The sequence below is a fragment of the Salvelinus namaycush genome, chromosome 21 (genome assembly GCF_016432855.1).
Source record: "Salvelinus namaycush isolate Seneca chromosome 21, SaNama_1.0, whole genome shotgun sequence".
Taxonomy (NCBI): Eukaryota; Metazoa; Chordata; class Actinopteri; order Salmoniformes; family Salmonidae; genus Salvelinus; species Salvelinus namaycush.
Window position 1 is genome coordinate 26,889,702 of NC_052327.1, and position 19,943 is coordinate 26,909,644.

The 19,943-nt window shown below is 44.2% G+C and overlaps 2 protein-coding genes across 3 annotated transcripts; both read left to right on the forward strand.

Moving 5' to 3' along the window:
• The first annotated feature begins 991 nt into the window (after positions 1 to 991).
• Positions 992 to 4,636, forward strand: si:dkey-12e7.4 (uncharacterized protein LOC558132 homolog). Of its 2 annotated transcripts, none has more exons than XM_039018113.1 (6): positions 992 to 1,250; positions 2,956 to 3,007; positions 3,100 to 3,287; positions 3,388 to 3,546; positions 3,663 to 3,773; positions 3,946 to 4,636. In XM_039018113.1, the coding sequence occupies exons 1-6, from the start codon at positions 1,035 to 1,037 to the stop codon at positions 4,057 to 4,059; spliced, it is 840 nt and encodes a 279-aa protein (XP_038874041.1). In that variant the 5' UTR covers positions 992 to 1,034; the 3' UTR covers positions 4,060 to 4,636. The 2 variants fall into 2 exon arrangements, with proteins under 2 accessions (XP_038874041.1, XP_038874042.1); XM_039018114.1 differs by lacking the exon at positions 992 to 1,250 and adding an exon at positions 1,509 to 1,649.
• Positions 4,637 to 6,890: 2,254 nt separating this feature from the next.
• Positions 6,891 to 8,978, forward strand: syt19 (synaptotagmin XIX). Its single transcript, XM_039016882.1, has 6 exons — positions 6,891 to 7,059; positions 7,243 to 7,322; positions 7,755 to 8,165; positions 8,246 to 8,365; positions 8,464 to 8,560; positions 8,671 to 8,978. Exons 1-6 carry the CDS (start codon positions 6,891 to 6,893, stop codon positions 8,976 to 8,978), a joined length of 1,185 nt encoding a protein of 394 aa, XP_038872810.1.
• Positions 8,979 to 19,943: the final 10,965 nt, after the last annotated feature.

The window sequence follows — 19,943 nt, forward strand, 5'->3', positions numbered from 1 at the left end:
GCCACCCCTTGTCTTACCAGACGCCGCTGTTATATCCTACCGATACAGCGTATATCAATCAAATTTATTTATAAGCCCATCTTTACATCAGCTGATGTCACAAAGTGCTGTACAGAAACCCAGCCTAAAACCCCAAACAGCAAGCAATGCAGGTGTAGCAGCACGGCCAGCTGTATGTTGATAATGTCGTCGTTCAGCCACGACTCCATGAAGCATAAGATATTGCAGTTTTTAATGTAATGTTGGTAGTTGGACTGATGTTATTTATAGTTTGATGTCTTCACCATTATTCTACAATGTACAAAATAGTAAAAATAAAGTAAAACCCTGGAATGAGTAAGTGTGTCCAAACTTTTGACTGGTACTGTATATATTAGGCCTAGCCTACTAATTGTAGGCTACCCTAATTTTATTTAATAGCTTTATAGGCCTAGTAATATTTTTTTACTAAATGATTACACACATTACATTTATTTTCCTAATGTGCTATAATAGGCCTAAAATGTATTCATTGCAAGACAGAGGGGCACAGAGGTAGCTTAAAGCACTTTCCATTAAAGGTACAATGCAGACGTTTTTATTTCAATATCAAATCCTTTCTGCTTAACAAATTAAACAAAGCACCTAACTGTGATGTTTTCAATTAAAGTAGTCAAAATAAACAAAAACAGCTTCTTAGCAAATAGCAATTTCTCAAGCAAGAATTGTGTTAGGACTGTCTAGGAGTGGTCTGGGTGGGGAGTGAAAAACTGGAAGCTAGCTGTTATTGGCGCAGAGGTTTGAAACTCTTTCGTATTTTAACTAATTTGATGTCACCAGGCAGGCCGAAACTCCCTCCCACCAAAACAGACAGAAATTTCAGGTCTTTTCAAACAGCTCTTACACTAAAAGTACATTCTCATAATTTTGACAATTTCACAGTTTTAGTCCAACCTCATAGTGTGGAAATATATAAAACACGGGAAATTACGTTTATGACTGCACTAGGCCTTTAAATCATGTGACTAGGCTAAGCCACTTCAGTAAGTCATGGTATGATTACTCACTACATTAGATACGAAGAAATAGCCCACAACAAATCCAAATTTCTCATAATAACCATGATTAGCGCTTTTAAAAATTGCCGAACGGTAATGGTGACAGGAGCCAGCCGAGGCCTCGGTCTGCGAGTAGTGGAAAGTCTGGTGACAGGGAGCTCTGATCCGGACAAGATTATTATTGCCACGGCCAGAAACCCTAGCGGGGCCCAGGTAAATAAACACATGCGGAAATGTTATACGTCTTGTGCTGTGTTTTGAGCGTATCCTAGGCTACAGTATTGTAACGACCCTGGGTTTATAAGCGCGGAAATCGACTCTGCTGTTTTATTACATTGGTGTTAAAAGTGATCGGATCTTGCATCCACGACAGTGCGTGTGCTTGACCGGTGAGCGCGTTCCTGTAAGACATGGAGTCGCAAGCTAGCGCGAGAACGCGCTCTTGGAAAGGAGGGAGTAGTGTAACGACCCTGGGTTTATAAGTGCGGAAATCGACTATAACGCACGAGCATGTTTTGTGGCACCGTCGATAGCGCGATAGACTTCGGTCTAGAAGGTCGAGGGTTCGAGACCGGCTTCCTTGTCTGTTTCATTTCAGTGTTCTTTATTGGGGTTTGTAGATTTTTTTTTATTTTTTTATTTCACCTTTATTTAACCAGGTAGGCTAGTTGAGAACAAGTTCTCATTTGCAACTGCGACCTGGCCAAGATAAAGCAAAGCAGTTCGACACATACAACAACACAGAGTTACACATGGAATAAATAAACATACGATCAATAATACAGTAGAAAATCTATATACAGCATGTGCAAATGAGGTAGGATAAGAGAGGTAAGGCAATAAATAGGCCCAGGTGGCGAAGTAATTACAATATAGCAATTAAACACTAGAATGGTAGGATGTGCAGAAGATGAATGCGCAAGTAGAGATACTGGGGTGCAAAGGAGCAAGATAAATAAATAAATACAGTATGGGGATGAGGTAGATTGGATGGGCTATTTACAGATGAGCTATGTACAGATGCAGTGATCTGTGAGCTGCTCTGACAGCTGGTGCTTAAAGCTAGTGAGGGAGGTAAGAGTCTCCAGCTTCAGAGATTTTTGCAGTTCGTTCCAGTCATTAGCAGCAGAGAACTGGAAGGAGAAGCGGCCAAAGGAAGAATTGGCTTTGGGGGTGACAGTGAAATATACCTGCTGGAGCACGTGCTACAGGTGGGTGCTGCTATGGTGACCAGTGAGCTGAGATAAGGCGGGGCTTTACCTAGCAGAGACTTGTAGATGACTTGGAGCCAGTGGGTTTGGCGACGAGTATGAAGCAAGGGCCAGCCAACGAGAGCATACAGGTCGCAGTGGTGGGTAGTATATGGGGCTTTGGTGACAAAACGGGTGGCACTGTGATAGACAGCATCCAATTTGTTGAGTGTTGGAGGCTATTTTGTAAATGACATCGCCGAAGTCGAGGATCGGTAGGATGGTCAGTTTTACGAGGGTATGTCATGTCATGTAAGGTCTGTCATATAGGTCATTTGCATATTCTCAATATTTTTTACATGTTGATGTAGGCTAACATTTGCTCATACTTTCTCAAACAGCCCAATTTTGTATTCGTACAATATGTTACAAATTTGCCAAACGTATGATATGTTACAAATTCCAATTTGTTGTGGCTAACTTTAGCTAGGCTAGGGGTTAGGGGTTAGGGTTGCTAGACAATCTTATACACCTACCCATCCACCCTTCTGTGTTATTTCCTTAAGTAACCTTCTGTCTTATGTAACCATACCAAACGTAACATATCATACTAATTTGAGAGTCCCGGATTTACTATTTTATGTCTAGTCTATGTCACTGGTGAATGCCGATCTGCACACCTGTCATGTGCAATGTAGTTGTGTGAAGTAATTCTCTGTGTTTTGCAGGAACTGCAGAAACTAGCTGAAAGACATCCAAATATCCATATAATAACACTTGGTAAGAATAATTAAATCAATATGCATGTATGCATGATATAATGCTATATAAAAAATCATATTGTTTTCTTATTGACTTTGCCTCCTCTCCAGATGTTGTCAGTCAGGAGAGCATAGAGAAAGCTGCACAAGACGTTGACCTGCTTGTTCAGGAGCTGGGCCTCAATTGTCTAATCAACAATGCTGGAATCAATGTTGTCGCCAATTTTGAGACAGTCACGGCTGAGAAGATGTTGGAGAACTTCCACACCAACTCTGTGGCCCCACTTATGATCACTAAGGTTTCATTTGTTAATTTTTATCTTTACATAAACAAAAATACATGATAGTCCACCTGCATGAGAGAAATAGAAATGTTCTCACATTCTGTATCTCTGCCAGGCTCTCCTACCCCTGCTGAAGAGGGCAGCTGCCAAAGGCACGGGGATGGGCATCCATAGAGCTGCGGTCATCAACATGACTTCCTTGTTAGGGTCAGTCGAGCTCAACTGGGGTGACCGGGCCAAGAACTTCAAATGGTATCCTTACAGAACCTCCAAGGTATGTGTATCATTGGTCATTTGACAACCTGATAAACGTGGACAGGTGTCGAGCAGATATAAGCCAGAGTAACATAAGTGACATGGCTCTGACAACAAGTTGTTGTGTATTGACAGAGTGCTCTGAACATGGTGACACGATGCATGGCAGTGGATCTGGAGGCTGATGGCATCCTGTGCATGGGCCTCCACCCTGGCTGGGTACGCACTGACATGGGAGGACCAGAAGTAAGCCTCTATTCTCTTCTCAGCAGAGAGAACATAATAAACACTGCATCACAATATCTTTCCCTACATCCGTACTTGTTTATTTTAGTAATAGCCCCATGAGAATAAATAGTTGTTTTTTTAGGGAAACATTGATAATGAATAATCTTTATAATTTCCCCTTTGCCTCCAGGCACCTTTGAGTCCAGAGGAGAGCATATCTTCTGTGTTGTCAGTAATTGGTGGATTGACTGAAAAGGATCATGGGTCATTTCTACACTACACCGGGGAGCCACTACCCTGGTGATTGGAATATCACCATGGATGATTTTATAAGTTGTTGGTTTGCACATGTTTATGCTTTGACTATGCAAAGTTGAATATACTACCTAGATAGCAGTTTTGCATGAAAAAATGCATCATGTAATGTTCTATATGACATTAAGTTGTATTTGCTGTAACACTGACACTGTATGCTTAGCCTATGTTATTAAAACGAGGCAAGTTAATTGTTCTGTAGGCCTATGTGCAACAGGTTGAAGTGGCGAGGAAGCAAATAGTGGACAGTCTTTTGTTTGTCTTTGAAGGAAGTTGTTCTTTCAGCTTAGGATAAGTATCTTCCCAGACGTCTTTGTAAACCTCTAAGAGGATATTAAAATATATTGTTTAATTTCCGAGCTGTGGGTGTTCTGGCACTTCCTTAAGTTATTATGAAAAAATATCACACCGTTAAGTCTGAAAGGATGATGAATGTTACTGCTCTCTTTTCCAATGAAACTTTTGGTGTTAACAATAGTAATGAAGAGTATTTATTTGTGTCTTTAGAAAATATAGTAACATGCAGTATCCTGGAAAATAAAATGTATCCTCTGTTATGTCCCCTATGACGCATAGTAGGAGTTTGTCTGATGTTAGCTGAAATAAAAGTTATGCACAAAAGTGTTGAGAAATGAGGAACAAGGAAGTGGGTGGATATTTTAAAAACCTTCTCTTCTAAATGTTAGGAATGCTTTTGCTTTGCTCTAGTTATCTCAGAGAGCTGCATGTCTCTGCACAAAACAAACACTATTAAGACATTTTCAATTCAGAAGTCAATAATATATGATCACTTAAACATCCAAACACTACTAGGTGGACTGCTGAAACAATTCAACCCTGTTTTATGTGCATACTATCTTATTCATCTGGTGGCTATTTGGGTACTACATGTGATAAACCTCACCTAGCAGTTGCTTTGCAAATCGGGCTGGTGGAACAATGAGCCAGATAGCTTCAAATGTCAAGGCTGCTTTTGGAGGAAGTGAATAAGACAAGCCAGTCTTGGACAATCATTAGAAACTAATCAGACCTGTTTAACCAGGTGGTGGATAGTCAGGTGCTGTAATGATCAGTGAGTCAGTCCGCCAGAGAACGAATGTATGGTAATGTAAACACACAGATGACAGTGAATGGAGGAGAGGGACAGACAGACTGTGTCATAAGGTATTCATTCTTATTTCACAAATATCACATTCTGTTTAGTCTTTTATAATTGTACATCTCTCAGATTATGTTTGCCAGAGTGTGTCACTGTATTTCTATCTGGCAATTGTAAAGAATGGACAGAATACAGTGAATAAGGATTAAGGATATGGGTGACTTCATTGTTATACACTTGTAAATAATGTGTAATAACATGCTATTGGGGAGCCACTTGCTTTGAATATATATCTTTAGCTTACTTCTCTAATATATACTGAACAAAAATATAAATACAACATGCAGCCATTTCAAAGATTTTACTGAGTTACAGTTCATATAAATCAGTGAATTGAAATACATTCATTAGGCCCTAATCTATGCCGTTCACACGATTGGGCAGGAGTGCAGCCATGGGCCCACCCACTTGGCAGCCTGGCCCAGCCAATCAGAATTAGTTTTTCACCACAAAAGGGCTTTATTACAGACAGAAAGACTCCTCAGCACCAACCCCCCCTCAGATGATCCTGCCGGTGAAGAAGCCTGATGGGGAGGTCCTGGACTGGCGTGGTTACACGTGGTCTGCGGTTCTGAAGCCGGTTGGACATAATGCCACATTTTATAAAACGACGTTGGAGGCAGCTTATGGAAGAGAAATTAACATTAAATTCTCTGGCAACAGCTTTGGTGGATATTCCTGCAGTCAGCATGCCAATTACACGCTCCCTCAAAATTTGAGACATCTGTGGCATTGTGTTGTGTGACTAAACTGCACATTTTAAAGTGGCCTTTTATTGTCCACAGCACAAGGTGGGGGATATTCCACACCTGTCAGGTGGATGGATTATCTTGGAAAATGAGAATTGCTCACTAACAGGGATGTGAACAAATTTGTGCAGCAAATTTAAGATAAATAAGCTTTTTGTAGGGGATTTTTCTTTTCAGCTCATGAATTATGGGACCAACACGCGTTTATATTTTTGTTCAGTGTAATTTTCGTGGTTATGACGGAGTTGTTATACAGCAACACTAACTAAAGAATGTTGTCTCGCTATAGCAGGGGGGGCCACATTTTCTGAGCAAAATAAATAAATAATTGTCTTTTTTTAAATGTTCATTGCTGGCCATAAAAGACTGAAAACACCAGGGAATCAGCTCCAAGTGATTCTAATTTTGGAAGTCTGTTCCCAAGTATTCCCACGCATAATAGAGAGATACATGTCATCATATACAAATGTAAGCAAGGTTTGAAATTATAATGTTTTAGTCAAATATTATATCTGTTTGGGCTTCTTGCTGTCAATTTGCAGTCTACAAACTAGATGTAATTATGTTCCGGCCCCCCAACCATCCGCTCAAGAAAACATCGGCCCCACGGCTGAATCTAGTTGATGATCCCTGCTCTATAATGTAAATGTCCATTAATAACATGAACGACAGATGGGAGAATAGGACGATGTTTAAGTAACAATGTTTTCCACAGGTGAGATTTTAGTTTCATTTCCAGAAGGAGACTAGCCGAAAGGTTGTTACTGGATCCTAGCGATGTCGTTTAACCATTGAGAATTGCACTCATTTTGCATATAGGATACCGGAGTGAATATATGATTTGAATAGAGCATTAGAAGTGTTGAAATTATATGGAGTTCTGCTATACAGGACTTCACATGGCAGAGAGACATGAATTTCCTTGCCACCACGGACCTGTCCATTGGGGACCTACGTATGCCCTTCACTGAAGAGGTCAAGTACTGTATCCTGGGAATCTCTGCAACCCTCTTCCTGATTGCTCTGAGCATTCTGGTGTGGCAATTATATCGATACCGCTCATATGCTCCAAGGAAACCTCGTAAGTTAACTAAAACTAATCTAAGTTATCAGTTGGCTTTTTGTCAAACCATATAGGTCAAACACCAATATACAGTAGAATTAGATTGAGTAATAATTCAAGTACTGAACATTCTGTATAGCAAACTCCTACATTTTTGGGATAAGACTTTGGCTCATGCTGCAATATTTCTATTCACTGCAGTTGATGAGTTACTTTCATCTGATGGCAAGCCAGCAAAGTCTGGGGTCTTCGACACAGAAACCCAGAGGCCTAATTTCAAGGTAAGAGCTCTCTATTACTTGTAACTATTAATTCCTTTCCTTACTCACAAGGAACGCTCTCCCATTTCATTTGTCTACATTGCTATCACTGACACATTGAGCAACAAGCCTCTACTAATATCTGTGTGTATCTTTTCACCCATGTTGTTCTTGGATGCATGTAAATCAAACAGAGGGCATATCTCAGTGAGCTGTGGTTTAGAGAGTTTTCTCTCAGTGTTGCCTACCATAGTCAGTTTTCACACATTGTAATATACAGTGAGAAATAGAGTTCACAAACTAGGGTTAGTCATGTGAATTAGCTTGGGACTGTAGCGTTTTTGTCAAATAACCCTACAGCCTACAACAACAAATGAATTCAGTGCATTTACATCTCAAAAACTCACTCTTAAACACACTGAAACAGATAGTAGGACCATATCTGTTCCCCAGGTGGAGAAGCTCCATGAAGAGGCGCGGAGGTTGAGCAATTGCCTGTCCATGGGCAGCCATGTGGAGTTGCTCAGCCTGGAGGACCAGCAGGAAGAGGTGGTGGTGCAGGGCTCCCTGCGCTTTTCCCTCTACTATGACCAGCTGCAGTCCAGACTGGTGGTCACCCTTCTGGAAGCCTGGGGTCTGCCGGTGAGGGACTTCAGCCGCAGTGTGGACCCCTTTGTGAGGGTCCGGCTGCTATGGGCCGGGCAGGAGAAGGAGAAGGAGGAGCAGTCCTCTCCTTCACTGCAGTGTGTGCTCCATGAGTGGCAGTCCCGTATGGTGAAGGACAGCAGCAGCCCAACGTTTGGGGACCAGTTCTTCTGCTCTCTGGAGGAGGAGGATGTCCCTCACATCACCATCAGGTTTGAGGTACATAACTGAGAGAATTATTGAATTACATTGACAAGCTAATTAAATCAGATTACAACATCTTTTTCTCTTTTCCGCAGGTTAAAGACTTTGATAAATTCTCCAGGCATAAGATCCTGGGAGAGGTCAGAGTTCATCTGTGCGATATGGAAATCTCATACCCTCTTGAAGTCCTCAAGGACCTACAGGCACCACAGAAGGTGGGTGATACACTCTATCTGGATCTATGTGTAAAAAATTACATCAATCCTGTCTGTGTACTGTCTTGACTTCAGTAATACATTATTATAATTTCCAGGACCTGGTTGGAGAGGTGCTTCTCTTTATGAAGTATCTCCCCACCCTCCAGAGGCTAGAGGTTGGTCTGCTGAAAATCAGGGCACCACCTCAGCCAAGTAAAAAAAATCAAGGTAAATGCCACTTTTCTTGTGTGATAAACTCATTATTGAGCCGAAGTTGCATACTGTTGCATTGTAGATAAAGGTTCTGTTGACTCTGTTCGCAGCACTGTATGGCAAGATCAGTGTCCTCTGCAACCAGTTCAAGCTGCGGCACCAGAAGTCCACTGTTAAGACCTGGAGGGAAGTGACCGTCTTCAACGAAGTCATGATGTTCACACTGCCAGACCCACAGATCAAGGAGTGCTGCATTGTGGTCTCTGTGTACGAGATCCCTGCAGCCAAGAAGTCATCCAAACACCTGGTTGGCCAGGTCACCTTTGGAAAGGGAAAGAGCTCAGAGGATGAACACTGGAGTTTGATGATGCGATCAATTCGTCAGCCAATAGCAAAGTGGCATCAGCTCTTAATCTGAGGCTAGCCAGGCCAGTCCACCTACTTTGACTATGTTCTTGTGATGCACAGCATATTGGAAATGTGTGAAGGACCAGCATTACAAGGGATGTACACTGACATTTCGTTTTTCAAGCTATTTCTCACAACTGATATCACCTATCTATGAAATATAGACTACTATATGGAAATTGTGTGGATAAATAATACATTCCAGCTGCTCACCTGATATGAGCAGTGCCTGATCACCTGTGAATAATAGAAGTATTACCAGTAGGCTAAGTATTTAACGTTGCGCTGCACCCCCACCCCTTATACTCAGTAGTTAATTTCTTGAAGAAATCTATGGGCAAAGAGGTTGAGTAAAAACATTCACATATTTATACAATCTCGGCTCTGAAGTCGGACTCCCACGAGCAGATTAGGCACATTCAAGGTACTTCAATTTATTCTGCAAAATTGGTGCAGACAGTGGCGTCATGCCCATAGGGGGCATCTTGTTTTTTTAAGATGTTAAATGAATTTCTAACTAAATTTCAAGCCCACATTCTATCATAATTATTTATAAAAAGATCTGTCAGCTGTATTTTGTGGAGGGAACACACTGACTGGACCAGGCAAAGAATAACCCCCACCCCCCATTCTCCCTGGTAAGTGGTTCCTTCCAAGGTGCACGGAGCAAAAGATGCCTAGGCAGGATGCTAGATAGTGCGTGCAGTATCGTCAGTGGAGGGGAGACTTACTGGGCATAGACGTCAATTCAACATCTATTCCACGTTGATTCAATGTTATTTCATTGAAATGACGTTGAAACAAAGTTGATTCACCCAGTGTGTGCCCAGTGGAGAGAGAGTAGAGTGACACACACAGCGTTTGATTTGATTTTAGCTGCCGGTGATGGGCAGGAAGTATGTTTTTTAATTAATTTGATCAAGCCATGTAACCTATTGATGCCTTCTTGATGAATAAATAAAACAAAACTGTTTTGTTTCTCTGTAATACTAGCCACCTAACAATTTGATGAAGTTGGCTTTAGATATCCAGCTAGATAGGTTCCCAATCTCACAACCTCATAACTAGCTACCAAGCTATTTCAAGCTATCGATCAAGTTAGAGTAGTTTGTCTAACTATCTTCGCTAAGATAAACTATGCAGAAAAAATATGTTTTTTTACATTAGAATTAGGCATGTTTCACGTGTTAGAAAAATGCAAAATTCTCAGGTGTTTGAAAAATGCAAAAACAGAAGAGTTGTTTAAGTTCAGACCGCAACCCCAAAACATGTGCTTCCCCAATCACAAAATGAAACTACAAAACCTCTCCCAACACTGTGAGCTGTTGATGTGAGATTAGTGGTCAACTTGCATCTCACCCTCTCAAGGCCATTCCCAGGCGTTGCCCACCCCTTTTCCAGGCCAATGTGCTGTTTGCTCTTGCTAGCTGCCACCCCCCTACCTACTACCTCCTAATGTGAACAAGCAGAGGCCTGAGAAAATAAACTTAGAGACCTTGAGATGGAAGGGACTTACAGCCATGGCTTTAGAGGGGCTGCAGTCTACAGGCAATTACTGTCCAGTGTCCACACTCCTAATGAAGTACAGCTCTCAGGGGTTATGCAGGTCAGTGACCTGCCGCAGTGGGAGGATTCTGTCCATTCTACTAAGGGTTTTGCACAGTGGAATGCACAATATGCACACAGCCATAATGCTTTTTAAAACCTCTTAAATGTAACTAAATGTAATTGTAAGTGTAATTTACGTAATCCCCAAAAGTAATTATTTATCATGAGAGGGACATAAACAATAACTAAACAATAACCAGTAATGCTGCATACTCCAAGAAAGGTTAAAATTATTTTTATAAATTGCTGTGGTTTAGTCACTTTTGAGGACACACGCTCAAGTACACAGTACAAAGATGAGGAAAGTATGAAAAGGAGGACCGAACATGCCCCCATTCACATTGACGGGGCTGTAGTGGAGCGGGTCGTGAGTTTCAAGATCGTTGGTGTCAACATCATCTACAAACTATCATGGTCCAAACATACCAAGACAGTCGTGGAGAGGGCACAACAACACCTTCTCCCCCTCAGGAGACTGAAAAGATTTGGCATGGGTCCCCAGATCCTCAAAAAGTTCTACAGCTGCACCATCGAGAGCATCCTGACCCGGCCTGGTATGGCAACTGCTCGACATCCCCCCCTTTAATTTTACACTGTTGCTACTCGCTGTTTATTATGCATAGTGTCACGCCCTGACCATAGATTGCTTTGTATGTTTCTATGTTTTGTTTGGTCAGGGTGTGATGTGGGTGGGCATTCTATGTTGTATGTCTAGGTTGTCTATTTCTGTGTTTGGCCTAGTATGGTTCCCAATCAGAGGCAGGTGTCAGTCGTTGTCTCTGATTGAGAGCCATATTGAGGTAGCCTGTTTTTCTTTGTGTTTTGTGGGTGGTTGTTTCCTGTGTCTGTGTTATCACCATATGGGACTGTTTCGTTTTCGTTTTGCATTTCACGGTGTTATTTTGTATTTCTTAGTGTTCAGTTAATAAATTGAATATGGACACTTACCACGCTGCGTATTGGTCCGATCCTTGCTACTCCTCGTCAGACGAAGAGGACGAAACCCATTACACATAGTCACTTTACCCCTACCTACTTGTACAAATTACCTCGACTAAACTGTACCCCCGCACATTGACTCGGTACTGGTACCCCGTATATATAGCCTATGTATTGTTATTTTAGTGTGTTACTTTTTATAACATTTTTTACTTTAGTTTGTTTAGTAAATATTTTCTTAACTCTATTTCTTGAACTGCATTGTTGGTTAAGGGCTTGTAAGTAAGCATTTCACGGTAAGGTTTACACCTGTTGTATTCGGCACATGTGACAAATACAATCTGATTTGATTTGATTATATAATGTTTTATATGATGTATTTCCTATTCAACAAAACTGTATAAATAAGGCTTGAAATGACTTATATTTTTTCTAAATCAATTAATACAACTATAAGATTTCACCTTCCTTATAAATGTAGAACACATATTTGAATATTTAGTGTTAAAGAAAATGTGCATATTTTCTAAAGGTCTCTCTTGATCAAAACGTCTGCCCCCGTCTCTGTGAATGTCTCACAGAGCTCTAGCGTAGCTTCCTGAACTCATTTGTCTATGACAAACAGAAAGTGTTATTTGCTTTAAATCTATAAAGTATTTTTAGATTAGCCTACTAGCTATAAATCAATCTCTGAATGTGCTTCACCAACAAAACCACTCTCTCCTACTGCGGATTCCAAACATATGCTTTATTCATCCCATCTTCCAGTGGTGTCAGATTTCACATCCTGCTTCATTCAGTCAGTAGAGACACTCCTGTGTCCATTAGAATAAGGACTACTGCTCTATGCAAGCCATTTCAATCAACGGTGTCCACAGATCGGTCGGAACTGTTACCAGAACCATGCAGGTCCCCTAAACAGGGGACTTTAAATCAAATAGGTTTTAAGTGGACCTGCAGCTCTACATTTCATAGTTCCCTTCTCTAGGAACAATGAAAAGTTAATCTCATTATAATGTTGATTGATTCAGACTGTGCAGCGATACAGAATATCTGTCTCAAAATAGTAAACATAATTATGTTATGTCATTGTCATCAGCTGCTCTGCCATTTTGTTTATTGCTCCGCGTGAAATTAGAAGTAAACATTTAGTCACCGCTGTTAACCGCTTTCCTCGTTGGATCGCCAACACTGTGAATACAGTTGAGGACTTCGCTTCACCTGTGGCCTCCTCTATCATGTTCAATAGAAATAATTTTTTTCCTTATACTGAACAAAAATATAAACTCTCATGTTTCATGAGCTGAAATAAAATATCCCAGCAATGTTCCATACACACAAAAAACATATTTCTCTCAAATTCTGTGGACAAATTTGTTTACATCCCTTAAAAATACAATTTATGTATTTATTTTGCTCAGAAAATGTGGCCCCCCCTGCTATAGCGAGACAACATTCTTTAGTTAGTGTTGCTGTATAACAACTCCGTCATAACCAAGAAAATTATACTTAACAAAAATATAAACGAGTGTTGGTCCCATAATTCATGAGCTGAAAAGAAAAATCCCCTACATTTTCCATACGTGCTTATTTATCTTAAATTTGCTGCATAAATTGGTTCACATCCCTGTTAGTGAGCGTTTCTCCTTTGCCAAGATAATCCATCCACCTGACTGTCACGTTCCTGACCTGTTGTCTGTTATTTTTGTATGTGTTTAGTTGGTCAGGGCGTGAGTTGGGGTGGGCATTCTATGTTTTGTGTTTCTATGTTTAGGCCATTGGTAATTAGCCTTATATGGTTCTCAATCAGAGACAGGTGTTTGTCGTTTCCTCTGATTGGGAACCATATAAAGGTAGGGTGTTCACACTGTTTGTTTGTGGGTGGTTGTCTTCCGTGTCTGTATTGTATGTTCGTACCACACGGGACTGTAGCGTTTTGTTTGTAGTCTATTCCTGTTCGTGAGTTCTTCGTGTTATATGTAAGTTCTCTATTTCAGGTCTGTCTTCGTTCGTTTTGTTATTTTGTAATTATTCCAAGTGTTGTTTCGTGTTCGTCTTAGTGGTTGAATAAATTCATTATGTTCTCAAAACCCGCTGCATTTTGGTCTGATCCCTACTCCTCCTCTTCGGACGAAGAGGAGGAGAACAAGCGTTACAGAACCACCCACCACCGAAGGATCAAGCAGCGGGTTAACGGACAGCAGCAGGTGTACAAGGAGGAATGGACATGGGAGGAAATCCTAGACGGAGAAGGACCCTGGGCAGAACCAGAGGAGTGTCGCCGCCCCAAAGCGGAGCTGGAGGCAGCGAAAGCGGAGAGGCGGCGATATGAGGAGGCAGCACGGAAACAAGGCTGGAAGCCCGCAAGTCAAACCCAAAAATTTCTTGGGGGGGGGGCTCTCGGGGTATATAGTTGGGTCAGTCAGGGGACTTGAGCCAACTCCTCCTGCTTTACATAAGGAGCCGGTGAGGGCGGATTTGGAGGTGAGTAACGCAGAGACAGTAAAGGAGCTAATGGAGAAATTGAAGGAGAAAGATATGAGGGATGTACTGGTTTGGTGCATGAGGCACGGCATCCGTCCGAATGAACGTATTGGTGAGTTAATGTCACTGGGAACAGCTCTCCATACTCGTCCTGAGGTGCGTGCTAGCCGTCTGGTTAAGACAGTGCCTACACCACGCACCAAGCCTCCTGTGCGTCTCCAGAGTCCTGTGCGTCCTGTTACTGCTCCCCGCACTAGCCCTGAGATACGTGTTCCCAGCCCAATACCACCAGTGCTGGCACCACGCACCAAGCCTCCTGTGCGTCTTCAGAGCCCTGGTTCTCCTCCATGCACTCTCCCTGGGGTGCGTGTCTCCAGCCTAGTACCACCAGTGCTGGCACCACGCACCAAGCCTCATGTGCGTCTCCAGAGCCCTGTACGCACTGTTCCTTCTCCCCGTACTCGCCATGATGTGCGTGCCCTCAGCCCGGTACCACCAGTGCCGGTATCAGGCACCAGGCCTATAGTACGCCTTGAGAGTCCAGTGTGCCCTGTTGTTGTTCCCCGCACTAGCCTGAAGGTGCGTGTCCTTAGCCCGGTGCCTCCAGTTCCGGCACCACGCACCAGGCCTACAGTGCGTCTCAGCCGGCCAGAGTCTGCCGTCTGCCCAACGGCGCCTGAACTGCCCGTCTGCCCAACGGCGCCTGAACTGCCCGTCTGCCCAACGGCGCCTGAACTGCCCGTCTGTCCAACGGCGCCTGAACTGCCCGTCTGTCCAACGGCGCTTGAACTGCCCGTCTGCCCAACGGCGCCTGAACTGCCCGTCTGCCCAACGGCGCCTGAACTGCCCGTCTGCCCAACGCCGCCTGACCTGTTCGTCTGCAAAGCGCCGCATGAACGGCCCGTCTGTACTGAGCCTTCAAAGCCGCCCGTCTGTACTGAGCCTGCAAAGCCGCCCGTCTGCCATGAGCCTTCAGAGCCGTCCGCCAGACAGGAGCCGCTAGAGCCTTCCGCCAGACAGGAGCCGCTAGAGCCTTCTGCCAGACAGGATCAGCCAGAGCCTTCCGCCAGACAGGATCAGCCAGAGCCTTCCGCCAGACAGGATCAGCCAGAGCCTTCCGCCAGACAGGATCAGCCAGAGCCTTCCGCCAGACAGGATCAGCCAGAGCCTTCCGCCAGACAGGATCAGCCAGAGCCTTCCGCCAGACAGGATCAGCCAGAGCTTTCCGTCAGACAGGATCAGCCAGATCAGTCAGCCAGCCATGAGCAGCCAGATCCGTCAGCCAGCCATGAGCAGCCAGATCCGTCAGCCAGCCATGAGCAGCCAGATCCGTCAGCCAGCCATGAGCAGCCAGTTCCGTCAGCCAGCCATGAGCAGCCAGATCCGTCAGCCAGCCATGAGCAGCCAGATCCGTCAGCCAGCCATGAGCAGCAAGATCCGTCAGCCAGCCATGAGCAGCAAGAGCCCGCCGGCCAGGATCCGCCAGAGCCCGCCAGCCAGGATCCGCCAGAGCCCGCCAGCCAGGATCCGCCAGAGCCCGCCAGCCAGGATCCGCCAGAGCCCGCCAGCCAGGATCCGCCAGAGCCCGCCAGCCAGGATCCGCCAGAGCCCGCCAGCCAGGATCCGCCAGAGTCGCCTTCCAGTCATGAGTCGCCTTCCAGTCATGAGCTGCCTTCCAGTCATGAGCTGCCCTCCAGTCATGAGCTGCCCTCCAGTCATGAGCTGCCCTCCAGTCATGAGCTGCCCTCCAGTCATGAGCTGCCCTCCAGTCATGAGCTGCCCTCCAGTCATGAGCTGCCCTCCAGTCATGAGCTGCCCTCCAGTCATGAGCTGCCCTCCAGTCATGAGCTGCCCTCCAGTCATGAGCTGCCCTACAGTCATGAGCTGCCACTCAGTCATGAGCTGCCACTCAGTCCGGAGCTGCCACCCAGCCCGGAGCTGCCACCCAGCCCGGAGCTGCCACCCAGCCCGGAGCTGCCACCCAGGCCGGAGCTGCCACCCAGGCCGGAGCTGCCCCTCTGTCCTGAGCTGCCTCTCTGTCCTGAGCTACCTCTCTGTCCTGAGCTACCTCTCTGTCCTGAGCTACCTCTCTGTCCTGAGCTACCTCTCTGTCCTGAGCTACCTCTCTGTCCTGAGCTACCTCTCTGTCCTGAGCTATCTCTCTGTCCTGAGCTACCTCTCTGTCCTGAGCTATCTAGGGGGGACCGGTGTGAAGGTTCCTAGACCAGGGTTGGGGGCGAGGATCGCCACTCGGAGGACGCTAAGGAGGGGGACAAAGACAATGGTGGAGTGGTGTCCTCGTCCTGCGCCGGAGCCGCCACCGCGGACAGATGCCCACCCAGACCCTCCCCTTGAGTTTTAGGGGTGCGCCCGGAGTTCGCACCTTGAGGGGGGGTTTCTGTCACGTTCCTGACCTGTTGTCTGTTATTTTTGTATGTGTTTAGTTGGTCAGGGCGTGAGTTGGGGTGGGCATTCTATGTTTTGTGTTTCTATGTTTAGGCCATTGGTAATTAGCCTTATATGGTTCTCAATCAGAGACAGGTGTTTGTCGTTTCCTCTGATTGGGAACCATATAAAGGTAGGGTGTTCACACTGTTTGTTTGTGGGTGGTTGTCTTCCGTGTCTGTATTGTATGTTCGTACCACACGGGACTGTAGCGTTTTGTTTGTAGTCTATTCCTGTTCGTGAGTTCTTCGTGTTATATGTAAGTTCTCTATTTCAGGTCTGTCTTTGTTCGTTTTGTTATTTTGTAATTATTCCAAGTGTTTCGTGTTCGTCTTAGTGGTTGAATAAATTCATTATGTTCTCAAAACCCGCTGCATTTTGGTCTGATCCCTACTCCTCCTCTTCGGACGAAGAGGAGGAGAACAAGCGTTACACTGACAGGTGTGGCATATCAGGAAGCTGATTAAACAGCATGATCATTACACATGTTGTACTGTTACACACCTTGTACTGGGGACAATAAAAGGCCACTCTATAATGTGTAGTTTTGTCACACAACACAATGCCACAGATGTCTCAAGTTTTGAGGGAGCACGCATTTGGCATGATGACTGCAGGAATGTCCACCAGAGATGTTGCCAGAGAATTGAATGCTAATTTCTCTACCATAAGCTTCCTCCAATGTCGTTTTAGAGAATTTGGCACTGTCCAACCAAATTTGGCAGTACCTCCAACCGGCCTCACAACCGCAGATGACATGTAACCATAACCAAGGTACTGAGTCAATGTGCGGGGTAAAGGTTAGTTGAGGTAATTGAGGTTCTAGTTGGGATATGTAAGTACGGTCACTGTGGGGACGTGGTCAATGCACATATTGATGAAGCAGGTGACTGATGTGGTATACTCCTCAATGCCATTGTATGAATCTCGTGACGTATTCTAGTCTGTGCTAGCAAAACAGTCCTGTGGCTTAGCATCCGTGTAATCTAACCACTTCTGTATTGAGCGAGTCACTGGTACATCCTGCTTGAGTTTTTGCTTGTAAACAGGAATCAGGAGGATAGCATTATGGTCAGATTTGCCAAATTGAGGGCGAGCTTTCCATGCATCTCTGTGTGTGGAGTAAAGGCGGTCTAGAGTTTTTTTTTTCTCTGGTTGCACATGTGACATGCTGGTTGAAATGAGGTAACATGGAAGTTTTCCTGCATTAAAGTCCCCTGCCACTAGGAACGCCGCTTCTGGGTGATCATTCCCTTGTTTGGTTATGGCCTCATTGAGTGTGGTCTTCGTACCTGCATCGGTTTGTGGTGGTAAATAAACAGCTATGAAAATTATAGCTAAAAACTCTCATGGTAAATAGTGTGGTCTACAGCTTATCATGAGGTACTCTACCTCAGGTGAGCAAAACCTAGAGACCTTAATATTAGAGATCGCGCACCAGCTGTTGTTGACAAATAGGCACAGACCACCACCCATCGTCTTACCGGAGGTTGCTGTTCTGTCTTACCGATGCACGGAAAACCCAGCCAACTGAATATTATCCATGTCTTCATTTAGCCACGACTCGGTGAAGCATACGATTTTACAGTTTATAATTTCCCATTGGTAGGATATTCTTGAACGGAGTTCATTCGCACGTTCCCCAATAGGACGGATGGTAAAGGCGAATTATCCACTCCCCAACGAATTCTCACCAAGCATACAGATTTTTGGCCCCTGTATCTGCGTCTCTTCTTCATGCGAATGACGGGGATTTGTGCCTGGTCTGGGAGCAGATGTAAATCTTTCGCCTTCGATTCATTAAAGAAAGATCTTTGTCCAGTCCGAGTTGAGTAAGCACTGTTCTGATGTCCAGAAGCTATTTTCGGTCATAAGAGGCAGTGGCAGAAACATTATGTAATAAAAACAACTCGAAAAAAACACACTGAATAGCACAATTGGTTAGGAGCCCGTAAAATGGCAGCCATCCCCTCCGGTGCCATTTTCATGATTAAACTGTGGGTTTGCACAACTGAAGAATTTCTGCACAAACTGTCAGAAACCGTCTCAGGGAAGCTAGATGAGGTTTTATTTGGTTTTAAAACTGTTCTGTGCTCGTCGTCCAAGACCAGGGTCTTGACCTGACTGCAGTTCAGCGTCGTAATCGACTTCAGTGGGTAAATTCTCACCTTCGATGGCCACTGGCACGCTGGGGAAGTGTGCTCTTCACGGATGAATCCCGGTTTCAACTGTACCGGGCAGATGGCAGTAAACATGTATAGCGTTGTGTGGGTGAGTGGTTTGCTAATGTCTACATTGTGAACAGAGTGCCCCATGGTGGCGATGGAGGCCAATTGTCATGCCATTCATCAGCCGCCATCATCTCATGTTTCAGCATGATAATGCACTGCTCCATGTCACAAGGATCTGTACACAAATTATGGAAGCTGGTCTGACTTCTCACCAGACATGTCACCCATTGGGAATGTCTGGGATGCTCTGGATCGACGTGTACGACAACGTGTTCCAGTTCCCGACAATATCCAGCAACTTCGCACAGCCATTGAAGAAGAGTGGAACAACATTCCACAGGCCACAATCAACAGCCTGATCAACTTTATGCAAAGGAGAGGCAAATGGTTCTGCATGAGGCAAATGGTGACCAGTAAAATCTTGGAAATTGTTGCATGTTGCATTTATATTTTTGGTCAGTGTAGAATAACAACAATAAAAACAATGATAAATAAATGTCATGACGGGATGTAATTTAAAGTTGAAGAATGTATTTTTCCTCCAGTGCACAGACTAATAGTCAGAGATGGTATATGTTTATTTTAAAGCTTGGCTTTGAAACGTGAGTGTGGAGTCTCGTGGTTGGAAACAAAAACAATGCAGAGTGTTATTTCTGAGCTACTGCAAGCTACAGCAGAACTTGATACACAGGACTTTACAGGACTCTGGATTTACAGGACTCTTGAGGATATCTGTCAGGCACCACTGATGATTTCATAACATGCAGCCAACCATATGTCTGAGAGAAGCATGTACATTCCATATGGTTTACACTTGATATACAGACTACAGACATTGCATGTTCTTACTGTATGTCAATTGTCTCTTATATCCCCCCTCTGGAGGGGCCTTGTTGTTGAGTTACATCAGGGATACACAGAAAAAGGCTGGGTGAAACTACAATTTTTCCTGAGTTTTAGAGTTAAACTGTTTGAATTTAGCATGTAGTATCATCCATTCTTAGTTTTGGGACAACGTTTCAATTAAAGATAAAATAACAAACATAAGACTCAACAGAGGTGGGGTATGAGCGTTACTATGTTGAGAGACAACAAAAATATACTCAAATATCTACTTTTAGTGTGGCATTATTGGAGTTGTGTGAAGTTGGTGTTGTGGCCTTCTGCCTGTCAGCCCTCCCCGCTGAAAAATTGACTCATTTCATTCTGCTTCTCCCACATTCTCCCTTGGGGAGAGGTTCTCCCTGGCAGAAAGGAGAAACTTCTAG

What these genes read in the sequence shown, in the direction of transcription:
- si:dkey-12e7.4 (XM_039018113.1), top strand. Translation starts at nt 1,035, where the DNA reads ATGATTACTCACTACATTAGATACGAAGAAATAGCCCACAACAAATCC. An exon ending in TATCCATATAATAACACTTG is followed by an intron (nt 3,008 to 3,099) that starts GTAAGAATAATT and finishes CCTCCTCTCCAG; the next exon opens with ATGTTGTCAGTCAGGAGAGC. An exon ending in ATCCTTACAGAACCTCCAAG is followed by an intron (nt 3,547 to 3,662) that starts GTATGTGTATCA and finishes GTGTATTGACAG; the next exon opens with AGTGCTCTGAACATGGTGAC.
- syt19 (XM_039016882.1), top strand. Translation starts at nt 6,891, where the DNA reads ATGAATTTCCTTGCCACCACGGACCTGTCCATTGGGGACCTACGTATG. An exon ending in CCCAGAGGCCTAATTTCAAG is followed by an intron (nt 7,323 to 7,754) that starts GTAAGAGCTCTC and finishes TCTGTTCCCCAG; the next exon opens with GTGGAGAAGCTCCATGAAGA. An exon ending in CAGGGCACCACCTCAGCCAA is followed by an intron (nt 8,561 to 8,670) that starts GTAAAAAAAATC and finishes CTCTGTTCGCAG; the next exon opens with CACTGTATGGCAAGATCAGT.